Here is a 13,698-nt window from a genome sequence, read left to right on the forward strand (position 1 = left end):
GTCAGTAATAAAAAGATTAAATAAGATTGGTCCCAAAACCAATCCCTGAGGAACTCCACTGGTAACCTCCCTCCAGGCTGACAGTTCATCTTTCAGTATGACCAGCTGTAGTCTTCCTTTTAACCAATGCCTTATCTACCTTTCAATGTTCATATTGATCCCAATCTTTTCCAATTTAACTAACAATTCCCCATGTGGAACTTTCAGAGTAACAGCCGTGTTAGTCTGTATTAGCAAAAAAAAAAAAAAGGAGTACTTGTGGCACCTTAGAGACTAACCAATTTATTTGAGCATGACCTTTCGTGAGCTACAGCTCACTTCATCGGATGCATACTGTGGATGTGGAACTGTATCAAACGCCTTACTGAAATCTAGGTAAATTAGATCCACTGCATTTTCTTTGTTTAAAAAAATCTGTTACTTTCTCAAAGAAGGAGATCAGGTTGGTTTGGCATGATCTACCTTTTGTAAAACCATGTTGTATTTTGTTCCATTTACCATTGACCTCAATGTCCTTAACTACTTTCTCCTTCAAAATTTTTTCCAAGACCTTGCATACTACAGATGTCAAACTAACACGCCTGTAGTTACCTGGATCGCTTTTTTTCCCTTTCTTAAAGATAGGAACTATGTTAGCAATTCTTCAGTCATATGGTACAATCCCTGAGTTTACACATTCATTAAAAATTCTTGCTAATGAGCTTGCAATTTCATGTGCCAATTCCTTTAATGTTCTTGGATGAAGATTATCTGGACCCCCCAATTTAGTCCCATTAAGCTGTTCGAGTTTCGCTTCTACCTCAGATATGGTAATATCTACCTGCATATCCTCATTGCCATTTGTCATGCTACCATTATCCCTAAGATCCTCATTAGCCTTATTAAAGACTGAGGCAAAGTATTTGTTTCGATATTGGGCCTAAATTATCCTTAACCTCCACTCCATCCTCAGTGTTTAGCGGTCCCACTTCTTTCTTTGTTTTCTTCTTATTTATATGGCTATAGAACCTTTTACTATTGGTTTTAATTCCCTTTGCAAGGTCCAACTCTACTTGACTTTTAGCCTCTCACTATATCTCTACGTGTTCTGACCTCAATAAGGTAGCTTTCCTTGCTGATCGCTCCCATCTTCCACTCCCTGTATGCTTTCTGCTTTTTCTTAATCAACTCTCTGAGATGCTTGCTCATCCAGCTTGGTCTACAACTCCTGCCTGTGAATTTTTTCCCCTTTCTTGGGATGCAGGCTTCTGATAGTTTCTGCAGCTTTGACTTGAAGTAATCCCAGGCCTCCTCTGCCTTTAGATCCATAAATTCTTCAGTACAATCCACTTCCCTAACTAATTTCCTTAATTTTTGAAAGTCAGCCCTTTTGAAATCAAAAACCGTAGTCGCAGATTTATTTTTGTTTATCCTTCCATTCAGTTTGAACTGAATTAGCTCATGATCACTTGAACCAAGGTTGTCCCCTACAACCATTTCTTCTATGAGGTCCTTTACCTTTACCTTTATTTCTGTCTTTCCTAAACAGCACATACCCTTCAATAGCTGTAGTCCAGTCATGAATACTATTCCACCATGTTTCTGTTATCCCTATAATATCTGGTTTCACTTCCTGCACCAGTAGCTCTAGTTCCTCCACGTTGTTACCTAGGCTCCTCGCATTGGTGTACAAACACCTTAATTTTTGTTGTTTGGCCTCGCTCAGATTCTTTACCCGCTTAGGCATGGACATTCTACAGCCAGTATGACCTATTAGACTAGTATCCACACTGCCCTTCCTCCTTATGTCCATTCTCCTACCCAAAGCTGTATCCTTTCTTACTTTGTTTTCTTCCCTTTCAATGCTAAAATCCGGCATGGAGATTACCTGGACATCTCCCAACCATCTCCCCCAAATTCCTAGTTTAAAGCTCTTTTAATCAGTTGTGCCAGCCTCCATCCTAGAAGTCTATTTCCTTCCCTACTCAGATGAAGTCCATCCCAAGAGAACTGTCCTCTGTCAATGAATGCCTCCCAGTGGCCATACATCCCAAAGCCCTCCTTATAGCACCACTCCCTGAGCCATCTGATGATAGTCATAAACTTGTCACACCTTTGTTGCCCTTCTCTAGCAACAGGCAGAATCCTACTGAAGATCACCTAAGCCTCGATTTCCTTAAGAGTCTTCCCCAGGCTGGCATAGTCTCCCTTGATACGTTCCAGTGAGAATCTACCAGTATCATTTGTTCCCACATGAAGGACAATCAGTGGATTCTTTCCCGCTCCCTTTAGGATCCTTTTCAACCTGAGGTCCACATCCTGTATCTTAGCACCTGGAAGACAGCATACCCTTCTATTCTCTGGATCAGCTCTGGTTACAGGCCTGTCTATTCTTCTCAGTAAGGAGTCCCTGATCACGTAGACCTGCCTTTTCTGGTGACGGTGCGATTATCCGGTCTATCCCGTGTTCCCTCTGGCTGCAAGTTTTTTCCATTGCTATTCTCCCTTGTAATCCTCACCACAGGAGGTATCTCCTGCCCAACAACAACAAAAGGCCCCTATACACCAGACAAACCATTGTGGAACACCAGAAGACAAAAGACTTTGTTATTGGCCCTCGTCCCACACAATGAAGAGGAGACATGCACATGAACTTGTCCCATCAGCTTGAATTCTGGGGGAAGGCAATAAAAAAATCCCTGACAAGTAGAAGAAACTATATCTTAAGGCTGCTTGGACTCTGGGAGACAAGGATGACTAAGCATAAGCAAAAGATCCCCAGTGCTTGGCCTGGGTTAGCCCTAAAGGACATATAGAGCTTGATTATTATAGAAGCTACTATTACCTTTTGAAACTTAAGACTGTAACTCATTGTGTGTGTATGTTTACCTGCTTTAAACCTTTTAAATAACTCTCATTTCTTTTTCTGAATTCATATATCTTTAGATAGGTTATTATAGGATTAGCTACAAGTGTTGTCTTTGGTGAGAGATCTACGGTGCAAATGACCTGAGGTAGTGGTTCTAAACCTATTTACCATTGTGGGCTGCATATGCAGCTCTCTGTGTGTTATGTGGGCTGCATCCACACAATATATATATACTACCTGTATGGCTATGTGTGCTGATTGGGCCGTAAGTGACCCACAGAGTGAGAACCACTGACCTGGGGTAAGTGACTGGTCCTTTGGAACTGGGTGTAACCTGAATATTGTTGTGATTTTTGGAGTAGGGGACCAAAAGGCAGGCTTGCCTAAGTGGCAAGATAGACCGGAGTGCCCAAGGGGACTGTCTGAGACTCCATGTTAAGGCTGTTATAGTGCTTGAGAAGTTCATAGCTGATGCTTGGGTGGTGAAATCGAAGTATAACACTCACAACCAATTTGGGGTTGTGCCCTGGTTTGTAACAGTCTGCCCTGTTGTTGGCACTCATGGCCATGAGCCACTCCAGACAGTTTGACTTATCCATTCACAATCTGAGAAGATTGGTCCTGCTTTGAGCAGGGGGTTGGACTAGATGACCTCCTGAGGTCCCTTCCAACCGTGATATTCTATGAAGTGTTCGATGTACACAAAGCATTGCCCTGACAGATTCGGCAGAAATGGTGGGTCTGATTCTGTAAGGTGCTGAGCACCCTTGACTCCCAATAATTCAGGGACTATGCATCTGGTAGGATTGGGCTCGATATTTCTCATGCTGGAAGGAGGTGTCATCAAAATTTCTACACATCATCTTTATCAGACAGAAGCCTGGTTAGTCTAACTTTATATCCAACCCTAGAGTAATTTGTTTCTGAGCTCTGAAAATGTAGATGCCATTATAAAATTTTAAAGAGAGGGTGTTTCATGGTAAATGTAAAAAGCAAGAGCTTCTGCTTTCAGAAAATAATCATCTATCTGACTAAGAGCCTTATATATAATACAGCAGGATACAGAGAGGTAAGAAAAAATTAGAGCAGCCAGCCAGCCACCCCTAAAACCTGGCTTAGCAGTAGGACTGGACATGAAAGCAGCCAGCTATTGGTATCTTTTACATTAATTTATTCAAAACACTCATCTCCCTATAGATACATATAAAATTGAAAGAAAACATATAAAATCAAACACCACAGTGAGAAATTTGGAGAAACAAATAAAGCTGTCACCATAAACTATAAAAGCACTTCAGAAGCAGGAGAAAAAGGAATGTAACTTGGAAAAAAAAAATCCACCCCAATTGCTGCAACATGAAAGTGAAAGAAGAGCAGGTGGTGGTGGTGGCAATGGCAGCAGTCAAAACAAAAACCACCACTTAAAAAACAAATTCATAACATCAGCACAGCAGGAGGAAGAAAGAAATATTTAAACCAGCAATCTTGAAACATAACCTAGATTGCATGGTGATTGACACCCTCTGTTTGTGACAGAGAAACAGATTCATTCTGCAAGGTTCTTTCCACTACTGCCCTTGAGAATAATCCCATAGTCTCCATTAAGTTCTATTTCAGTACAGGAGCAGCTCAGAACGGACTATCTTCATCAAACTTTAAACGAGCAGAGAAACACACTCTAACAGTATTGCACATTTCCCAAGGCCAGTGGGAGCTGAGAAGGGGCCCATTTCAGTAAATCAACAGCACTGTATAAATGTTTTGCGATCATAATAATATATACGGCTCAGACAATCAACACCAGAAGAGAAGCCTAGAAGGTGGCCACAGAGGCAGGAAAACTCTGTGAGGTTCCTCTTAGAGTCTCACGTGCATTATGCATTTGAAGAGGAGAGAAGACGTTTTGAAGAGGCTCCCTACAGCCACAGACTGACTGCAGGAACTGTGCTACCATCAGACGTGTTTCCCCTGTGGCCACACGTCTATCTTAGGATCTTACATGGAAGTCACTACCACAGTAACCGAGTACCTCTGTCTTCAATGCATTTATCCTCCCAACACCCCACTGAGGTAGGGAAGTTCTATTACCTCATTTACAGATGGGGAACTGGGATACAGAAAGACTAAGCGATTGGGCTGAGTTCACACAGGAAGTTTGTGGCAAAGCAAGGAATAATACCTAGGTGTCCTGAGTCCCAGGTTGGTATCCTACTAACTGGACCATCCTTCTTCTTTAAGCAACCCTGGAAAGGATCTAGGGGGAGATAATGCAACTCTGCAAGTATGTGTACGCCAGAACCGGAGATGTAAATTTCCAGCTCAGATGGTTCTAGATGCGTTACCTCTGATCTCGCTAGCACGCTAAAACAGACACGTGGCTGCGGCAGCACGAAGAACTAGCAACCTGACTACATAGCTATGCTCTCAGATGGGATCATACTTGGGTGGGCTAGCCCGTCCCACCACTGCGGCTACATTTCTATTTGTAGCATGCCAGCTTGATCAAAAATTACACCTAAATCTCTGGTGTAGACATACTCTAAAATGGATTAAGTCGTGGTTGTATTTCTTTGGGGAACTAGAGTGGGATCAGCTGAGGTTGGAGCTGCCAGTGTGAGGCAAACAACCACAAGACCAGGGCCCTCACTTAGCTAAAATGACTGACCCCTTCAACAAAGCCTGCAGTGACTCATCACTCAGGCTGCTGCAGAATGCCTATCCCTGGGGAGGACTAGGGTCAGATGACCTCCAGACAAATGTATTTCACTCTCACTGCCAGAGCCACAAGTTAGTCTGTGCAACAGCGCCATTCGACTAGGAACCCTCCAGCTACCATGCGGTGTTCCAGACTCCTTAGGCTTCTAGCCTGCCCTCAATCCGGTTGCCCGAGCCTTTTTCCAGCGCATGTCAGCCTTGTCTGTATCTTATTCTTGCCCTGCTCCAGACTTGCTTCAGCCTTGTCTGTATCTTATTCTTGCCCTGCTCCAGACTGGGGTATCTCCTGGCCCCAGACCCTGGGACTGATTCCAACCCGACCTTTGACCTGCACACGGACTCCAACTACGATCCTGATTGGCTTCTCTCCGGATTCTGACCCCAGTTCTGACCCACAGCCTGACTTCGGGCCCTGATTTCAGCACCACTCTCAGCCTAGTCCTGACTCTGTGTCCAGCTTCGGCACTTGGTGCCTGTTCTCAACCACAGCTCCAACCACCAGGGCTGACTGCCTAGAACCCAGAGCCTGATAGCCAGAAATGCCCTTAGCACCTGCTTTGGCCTTCCTCCCCCTGCAAAACCGAAGCTCAGCAGGGTACTGGGGAAGCAACAATAACATGGGGGAGGCATTCTCCCTTCCGGGCGGGCCTTGACAGAGCCCATCTGCAAGAGGGAACATTCTGACCCAAGACGAAGGTTGCGATTCAAACCAAAGATCAATTTAGATACTCAGACATCCCCTTATCACCACAGTTAGGTACCAAGATCATCTACCTGCAAATCTTATTTAGTTATATCTAAGAAGAGAGGCAGGTTTTTAAGTGTCACCAATGTAATTCGTTTATCTCAAGGACAATGTTTTGCCTTTATTGTCCTCAAAACCAGTCACTATTTATAACACTTATCTGGAGATAGTGGTAGGCAAGGTAATACATTTAACTTCACAAGTTAAGGGCAACTGCATAACTCAGACAAATGGTGCGGACAAGCTAACCCTAATAAATATGTATATACTACCAGAGGGGGTATCTGAAGAGCCAGTAAAGGTACAGTATAATTTTTTATACATAGTGTACTTGTAAGTTGGTCATGCTATTAGCATTCAGCACCAAAAAAATTGTGATTTACCGAGGATTTTTGCTTCCTACTGTTACTGAATGTGCACACCTTCCCAAAAATGTATTCCTTTCCTGAGGTAACATATCATGCCATTATAAACCTTCAAGATTTATCTTTGACCAAGTCTGCAGCCAACAACCCCAAGACTCTGTTTCTAATACACGTGTAGCAAATGAGAAGCTTTTAATTCTAAATCAGATAGGGGGAACTCAGATTCTGAAATGGCTTACAATTTGTGCATAACCTAGAGTCATTTGCTCTCTTTTTACCTCCACAATCCCATCTTTTATTCATCTTCACATTTAAAATTGCATGGGGATAGTTTCTACTTTAAAGAGGTATTTATGAGAATGGAGGAAAGTGGTTTCTCAGATTATTTTTACCTGAGCTCTTAGTGCAGCGTCCTTCTTAATCCATTTTATCACTGTTTCGTACACCAGCTCTTCTGCTTTGGTGTTCAGGCTGTCATTGGACATGTAGGAAATGAAGTCATCTTTGGAGATATTAAGGATCTCCTCTTGATTGGCCACCTCTGGGAAAATTTGTAGGGCATATGCTTTGGCCATGTTGTATAGTTCACTGCACTGCATAGCTTCAGCCATGGCTAATATTCCTAAGCAGTTGCTGGCAGTCAATTGTTTTTCTAAAAGGAGCAAATAAAGTATAAATGAATGAATAAAAATGGCATTATTTCACTGATAAATAGATGCTATGAATGTAAATAACTCTGGTTCACTTTGAATAGCACCCAGGTTATTCCAAAGAGTCACCATTAGAAGAAAAAAGTCTACCAAATGCAGTTTCTTTAGATCTGCATTTTTAAATCTTGAACTGGGTGGAGGGTATTTTCTGGGCTTGTTTTTTGGTGTGTACTCTAGTGGTGTGGTTGGGAGAAACTGTTGACATAACCTTATTACTAAGGACCTCCTCTCTAGTAGGACTCAAGTAGTGAGACCACTGCTAGATCTACTGCCTACCATGTTCCTTTAAGAAACAGCAGAGAAGTAAACCCTAGTGCAGGTGCTTTAAGAATACACTCAAACAGCTCTCAGGACATTTTTGAGGATCCTACAATTGCTTCATGATAATTTATGTCCTGCTTAGCTACTAAGCCACTTCAAATAGTAATAAAAAAATTTCCCCACAGGAACTTTGTTATTGTCGAATATGATGACATTTCTTATGCAAAACACAGATTATACTAATGGTTTCTGTTAAATGTTGTGTAGTGGTGTTTCAAAGCAAATCATGCACAAAGGAGACAGCATTATCTGCTTCCTGGCAAACCAGTAACTGCACAGTGTGTGGTAGTATGTTAAGGATGATCTATGCTGTACACTTCACTGTCCTTTTTGCTTTCCAGCTACTTTGGACAAAAAAAAAAACACGAATAGGAAATTTGTGCAAGAGGGGCTAACAGGTTATTGGGTCTCAGCTTTACTAGCAAAGCCATTAGCAGAATACATTTTATTAAGATTCAAAGCAGAAAGCCTCAAAAAGTATGTCTACACTGCAAAGAAAAACCCATGGCACCAAGGTCATGGCTTGCAGGGCTCAGGCTGTGATACTAAAAATAGCACTGTAGATGTTCCTGCTTAGGCTGGATCCTGGGCTCCAAGACTCTGTCCCCCTTGCTGGGTTTCAGAAAATATTACAAATATTCCAAAAATGCAGCACTCTTATTCTGGAATAGAGTGTGCATACATGGAGTTAATCAGCAATAGCTTCTCAGCATTAAACTCACACCTTGCCTAACTTTGGATTAACTTTAATGGGTAGACAAGCCCACATATACAAACAAACCTGTTTAAAACTAGATGGATAAAGTAAGGAGGTGATAGAAATCTAAATTCTTATCACCACCAGTACTTGGAAAACTAAAGCCAAAAAGCAAATCTGACACTGGAGTCACATCAATCTTGTAATTTTTAAAAGAAATGCCCCAGCCAGACCACCAGGGCATAGCCCTGTACACATCTTTCATTCTGCACAATGGAAAACATCTGGTGGAATAAACCTTTACTCATATGAGAGCAGACATCCTACTTCAACCCCTTTGCAAGAGGGGTTTTTAGTTCTCAGATTTCTGTTTTTCAGGTAACAGACTTGGATATGGGACAACTGCACTGGCTGCAGCTGATCTTCTCTGAATGGGGGATGATGATCAAATATCTGTGCTGACTTTTCTAGATCTGATCCTGGTATTTTACCTATCTTTAATCCCTTGTAGATGTAGACAGATGTTTCTGAGTGGCCCAGTCTTTCCTTTTTCAGAAGGACCAGAGGGTAGTGTTACATAGTTACTGCTCTTCCCTGAGAAACCTTTTTGTGGCATGCCAAGGGCTCTATTTCATTATCCTTTCCCATATGTACATAAGGCCATCAAGAAGGTTTGTGAAGAGATGTGGGCTGCAATATATTCAGCAGGCTGATGACACTTCATAAATTCTAACATGGCTGGTACAGTGGAACAAATGACTCGGTAAGAGCTCGGATGTAGGCTAGCTGGATGCAGTTCAACTGGGGTAAGACTGAAATAATGTTAGTAGTCTGGGGGAAGCAGTTGGCAAAAATTACCTCAGCATCTTTAATTGAAAGGATTCACCAACTACTTGCATCCATAGTTCATCATATAGGTGTCTAACTAGATCTTGAGATACTTCTGGATGCCTAGGCAACAAAGAAAGGCTGGAGAACACTTTGCTCCATCTATGATTGAATAAGAGAGTGCACCATTTTCCTTCTGATGCAGATCTTGCTACAATTATATATGCCTTTGTCACCTCAAGACTAGACTTGAATTGCACTCTACATGGGGCTTCACCCCTAGATTATTCAATTGCTAAGCAGAGAGCACATTACACCAGCGCTCCAGGATAGCTTCCAACAGATTTCTGGGTGGAATTTAATGATGTCAGTTTTGACTGATGAATTCCTAAATCGTCTGAGACCTGGTTAAATACAAGATCACCTCTCTAACCCTTGCCAGACTGTTGCAACTGAGATCAATGGAGGCACCTGAGCTGGCAGGGATTTCTCTACTTATGCTCTGACTTTGGAATTCATTCCCTATGTTGATCTGCCAGAGTCTGTATTTGTTAACCTTCCAGGCACGCTGCAAAGTCCATCTTTTATCCCAAGTATCTGAGGATGGAGTAGATGCCTGAGCAGGGATATAGGCAGAGATTGGTAGTATGCATGAAAGATTACTTGGCAGAACTGTGGTACCAATGTAACAGGAGTTCAATAATTAGTGTGAGATCCCATCTGTTTGTGTTGAATATTGTCTTTTTAATTTAGGGAGGATGAAGCATATGAGTTAGGCTTTACTAAAATCAGCACAAACACACCTCTCTGTTACAGGCTGTGAGCCATTTAGTTAATGGGAGTCCATTCTTGCTGGTTCATACAAGCCTCTAGTGGCATATTGTCTGGTCATATCTATAAGCTTCCTGGATGTAAATTATCCTCCAAAAGACCACAAGGCCCTTGTGAGGGTCTCACTTTCCCATCTTCAAACTGTCTGGTGCCTCAGTTTCCTCACTGGCTGGGTGATCTGGTTCTCTAGCTGACCCCAAAATTCCCCATCTGGAGTAGACGAAAACAATCCAAAACACCTTCTTGGGCAGGGTCTGGGTGGACCTCTCTTCTTGCAGGGCTCCCAAATGCTCCTCTCACTGCTTCCTCCCATGCTTCTTTTGGAAGCTTGTTCTTCTCTCAGAACAAATCAGAGATTCTGCTCTTCCCTAGATGCCTCCTTGATAGACAGACCCCCAGCAGGTCCCACCATCTCTCTCAGACTGAGGAAAGGGAGGCCCTCCATACTCAACATGCTTTGTGATCAGCCTACTGTTCCAGACTGTACTTAAGTCCCAGAATCCCTCTGTTTAGTTCACTCCTGTGACAGAAGCCCTCTCCTCACAGACCACAAATGTGATACTGATAGATCTCCTGAATTCTGGTTTGGTTCACATGCCCCAAACCTTTTTCTTCCCTGGGTGCACAGACTAACCAAACCAGGGTGGCTTTTACGAGTTGTTTTTAATCCAGATTCCTCTGCAACATTGAAACAAAACAAGAAACACATCCTTTCTCTTTGTTCATGCACCAGAATACTTGTTCATGCACTAGGCACTGTAAGAAAAGTCTTTAATCGTTGTTATCATCAACCACTAGCAAACACAACACAGGAAATATACTTTGTGCTTGAAGCCATTATGTCCAAAAGGGAGGGCAATTTTCCAATTCTGCAGATTCAGTTGGCTTCTCCTGGGGGATAATTACAAATCCCAGGTCTTTGAGATAACTGGGAGTTGCTAACTGGTTGTATCCAACTTCAGCTAGGATGCCTATTAGCTAGCTCCATATATGCAATGATATACACGTCCTTAGGCTCTGGGGTGCTCCTATAACTAATACCTGAAATTTTTATTGTAGATCTAGGATCACAAATAAGGCTGAAGGGAAGGTGATCCATGCTAGACTTTGACTGGGAATGGCAAAGGTTCAATTCAACAGGGCATCAAAGTAACACACTGAAGAATTGTAGGAAAAGAGCCCAGTAGATCAGTTAATTTGCTTGTTGCACTTGCCTTGGTGACACACGGTTTGGATTTGTCAAAATCTATTACTGTACTACTGGTACCTGTTTCTGTACCAAGGAAGAGCTTATGTGCTATAATATGGTTCTTTTATTGCTAGATTCTTTAGAGAATAAGGATCTGCTGGGGGAAAAAAAACATGAAGCCATAAGACGGGAGGAAGAGGGGGAAGTGCTGTGGATATTCCACGACATTTCTGACCAGTTGTAGCATTTAGCCAGCCATCATCTGGAACCTACTATAACTTGTAGGCTTTGTTGCATCAGTCAGAACATAACTGGAAACTGTTGGCATTGTGCATTCTGTTGACAAAAGCAGAATGCTAAGTGTAGAACAAAGAGCGAGAAAAAAGCTAGAGATAGCCATGGGAGTGAACAGTTAAGAAATGTGATTGTTGACTGGGGTCCATTTCCCTGTCTGACAAATTCAGAGGGAGGTAACTAGCATCTAGATCAGTGAATCCTACTGGGACATTTAAAAAGCTATTTTTGTGCTATGATATACTTGGTTCATGCGTTGCCCAAAACAAAATACTTTTCCTAAACATTTATATGGCAAAGACTCTGCTATATCTGAAGCTCAATTCAGTCAAAGCTATAAATTCATTCTCCAAAGGAATTGTATGAATTCTCCAAATGAAAGTCTAAAACTCTGGTGACTCCCCATATATCACTAAACTTATAGCCAACTCTCCTAGTTCATACCACAACATGGTTCACTGAATTCAAATATTAAATATTGGAAAAGGGAAATCTCGCATTGATTTAGTAAAATAAATGTATTTTGTTTTTTTGGCTGAATCTTTCTTTAGTGATATTGTATTTAAATACATCTACTGATCATAAGAACAAAAGAATGGCCATACTGGGTCAGATCAAAGGTCCATCAAGCCCAGTAGCCTGTCCTCTGACAGTGGCCAATGGCAGGTGCCCCAAAGGGAATGAACAAACAGGTTATCATCAAGTGATTCATGCCCTGTCACCCAATCCAAGCTTCTTGCAAACAGAGGGCAGGGACACCATTCCTGCCCATCCTGGAGTCATTGAAAGCTGGGGTCATTGAAAGCTGTAAGATATATTCATTCATGCTGGAGGTCAGCTACAGAAAAGTAATATCAGTGCAAGAACCTATACTCAAGGTTCACAAAGGACATATCGGGACTAAGAGACACAGTTTTCAAACTACCACAGCACACTCATTTTAAAGCAAGCATTTTACATTTTTAAACAAGTGACAACAAAAATTATTGAAAGAGGGAGCTTGCAATAATGGCCTGATTCATTACTGCACTGCTCCAGTTTTACTCTTGTGTAGCCCCACTGCAGTCAGTTAGGCCAGCATAGCACTGGGTAGTAACACAGTGATGAACCAAACCAAGGTTGGAGTTTGATTTTTGAAAATGTATAACATTTTCTAAATGCTCATCTTCAAGACTCTGTAATCCTGATGTCAGTTTACAATGACAAACTCTTGAGCTGACTCCAGGTTCACGTGGGACAGAGGTAAACTTTGGTTCCAAAGGAATGACGTGTTGCAATGAGGAAGAGTTAAGAGATATGTTTTAGGGACGGGGAGAACAAGGGCGTAAAAAAAAGTCTTGATATAGTGTGTATTGAAAGCAATACAAGATCTGGGTCAAGCTTTATATTAATAAGATTCCATTTATAAATGGTTTATACAGGGTTAACAAAACATTAATAGATCTTATAAGCAGGTCACAGAAATGAGTACCATGTGTTATAGGTAGATAGGGGCATACCAGTACAAGGTGTTATAGATGGTTATAAGGCATGGTTATAAGTAACCTATTTTCCTGTTGGGACTCTATATCAACATACAACCATTGGCTAGAATATCTATTAATAATTTATTAATGGAACCTTAATATAAAAGTGTGTGACCATTCTACCTGCTGTGGTTAAGATGGATCTCATTTACAAGACCTTGGAGAGTGCCAGAACTATTACTTCAGTGGCCACAAGGATATTTCACCTGACCCTTAGAATCTGTTTTTCAGGGATGCAGGAAAATGGCAGACCCTGACCCTTTCTATGAATTAATGGGGAGTACATATTCACCTATTGTTATAACACACCTAGTTTGGCATAGTTTCTATAATCTACTGTAATGACCATATGAATGGGACATGCATGTGCATTTTAGCACTCAGTGTCTGCATAAAGTGCAACCTTTGTCAAATTAAATGGGATACTGATACCAAAAACAAAAAATCTATCCAAGATGAGAATGCAGTTGAATTTTTTTCTTCAGCTGCACAAACAACTTTACTGACTATAAATCAGTTTAGTGCTGCAGCAGTGGGAACATTTTAAGTTCAGAGCTCAGTCCAAACAAATGAAGTTCTATTTTGTTTCAAATAACATTTAATCTTGAATTTCCTAGTAGAGCTACAAG

General features: G+C 41.7%; 1 protein-coding gene across 6 annotated transcripts in view; it reads right to left on the reverse strand.

Annotated features, from left to right (window-relative positions):
* KLHL29 (kelch like family member 29) overlaps nucleotides 1–13,698 on the reverse strand; it is a 605,712-nt gene that overhangs the window by 67,464 nt on the left and 524,550 nt on the right. For all 6 annotated transcript variants that reach the window (XM_084623316.1, XM_084623313.1, XM_084623312.1 and 3 more), the window contains one exon: nucleotides 7,066–7,325. In XM_084623316.1, coding sequence (XP_084479442.1) covers nucleotides 7,066–7,325 — 260 coding nt within the window. The remainder of the gene's footprint in view (nucleotides 1–7,065; nucleotides 7,326–13,698) is intronic.

Source organism: Lepidochelys olivacea (genome assembly GCF_965140295.1).
Source record: "Lepidochelys olivacea isolate rLepOli2 genome assembly, chromosome: 3".
Lineage (NCBI taxonomy): Eukaryota > Metazoa > Chordata > Testudines > Cheloniidae > Lepidochelys > Lepidochelys olivacea.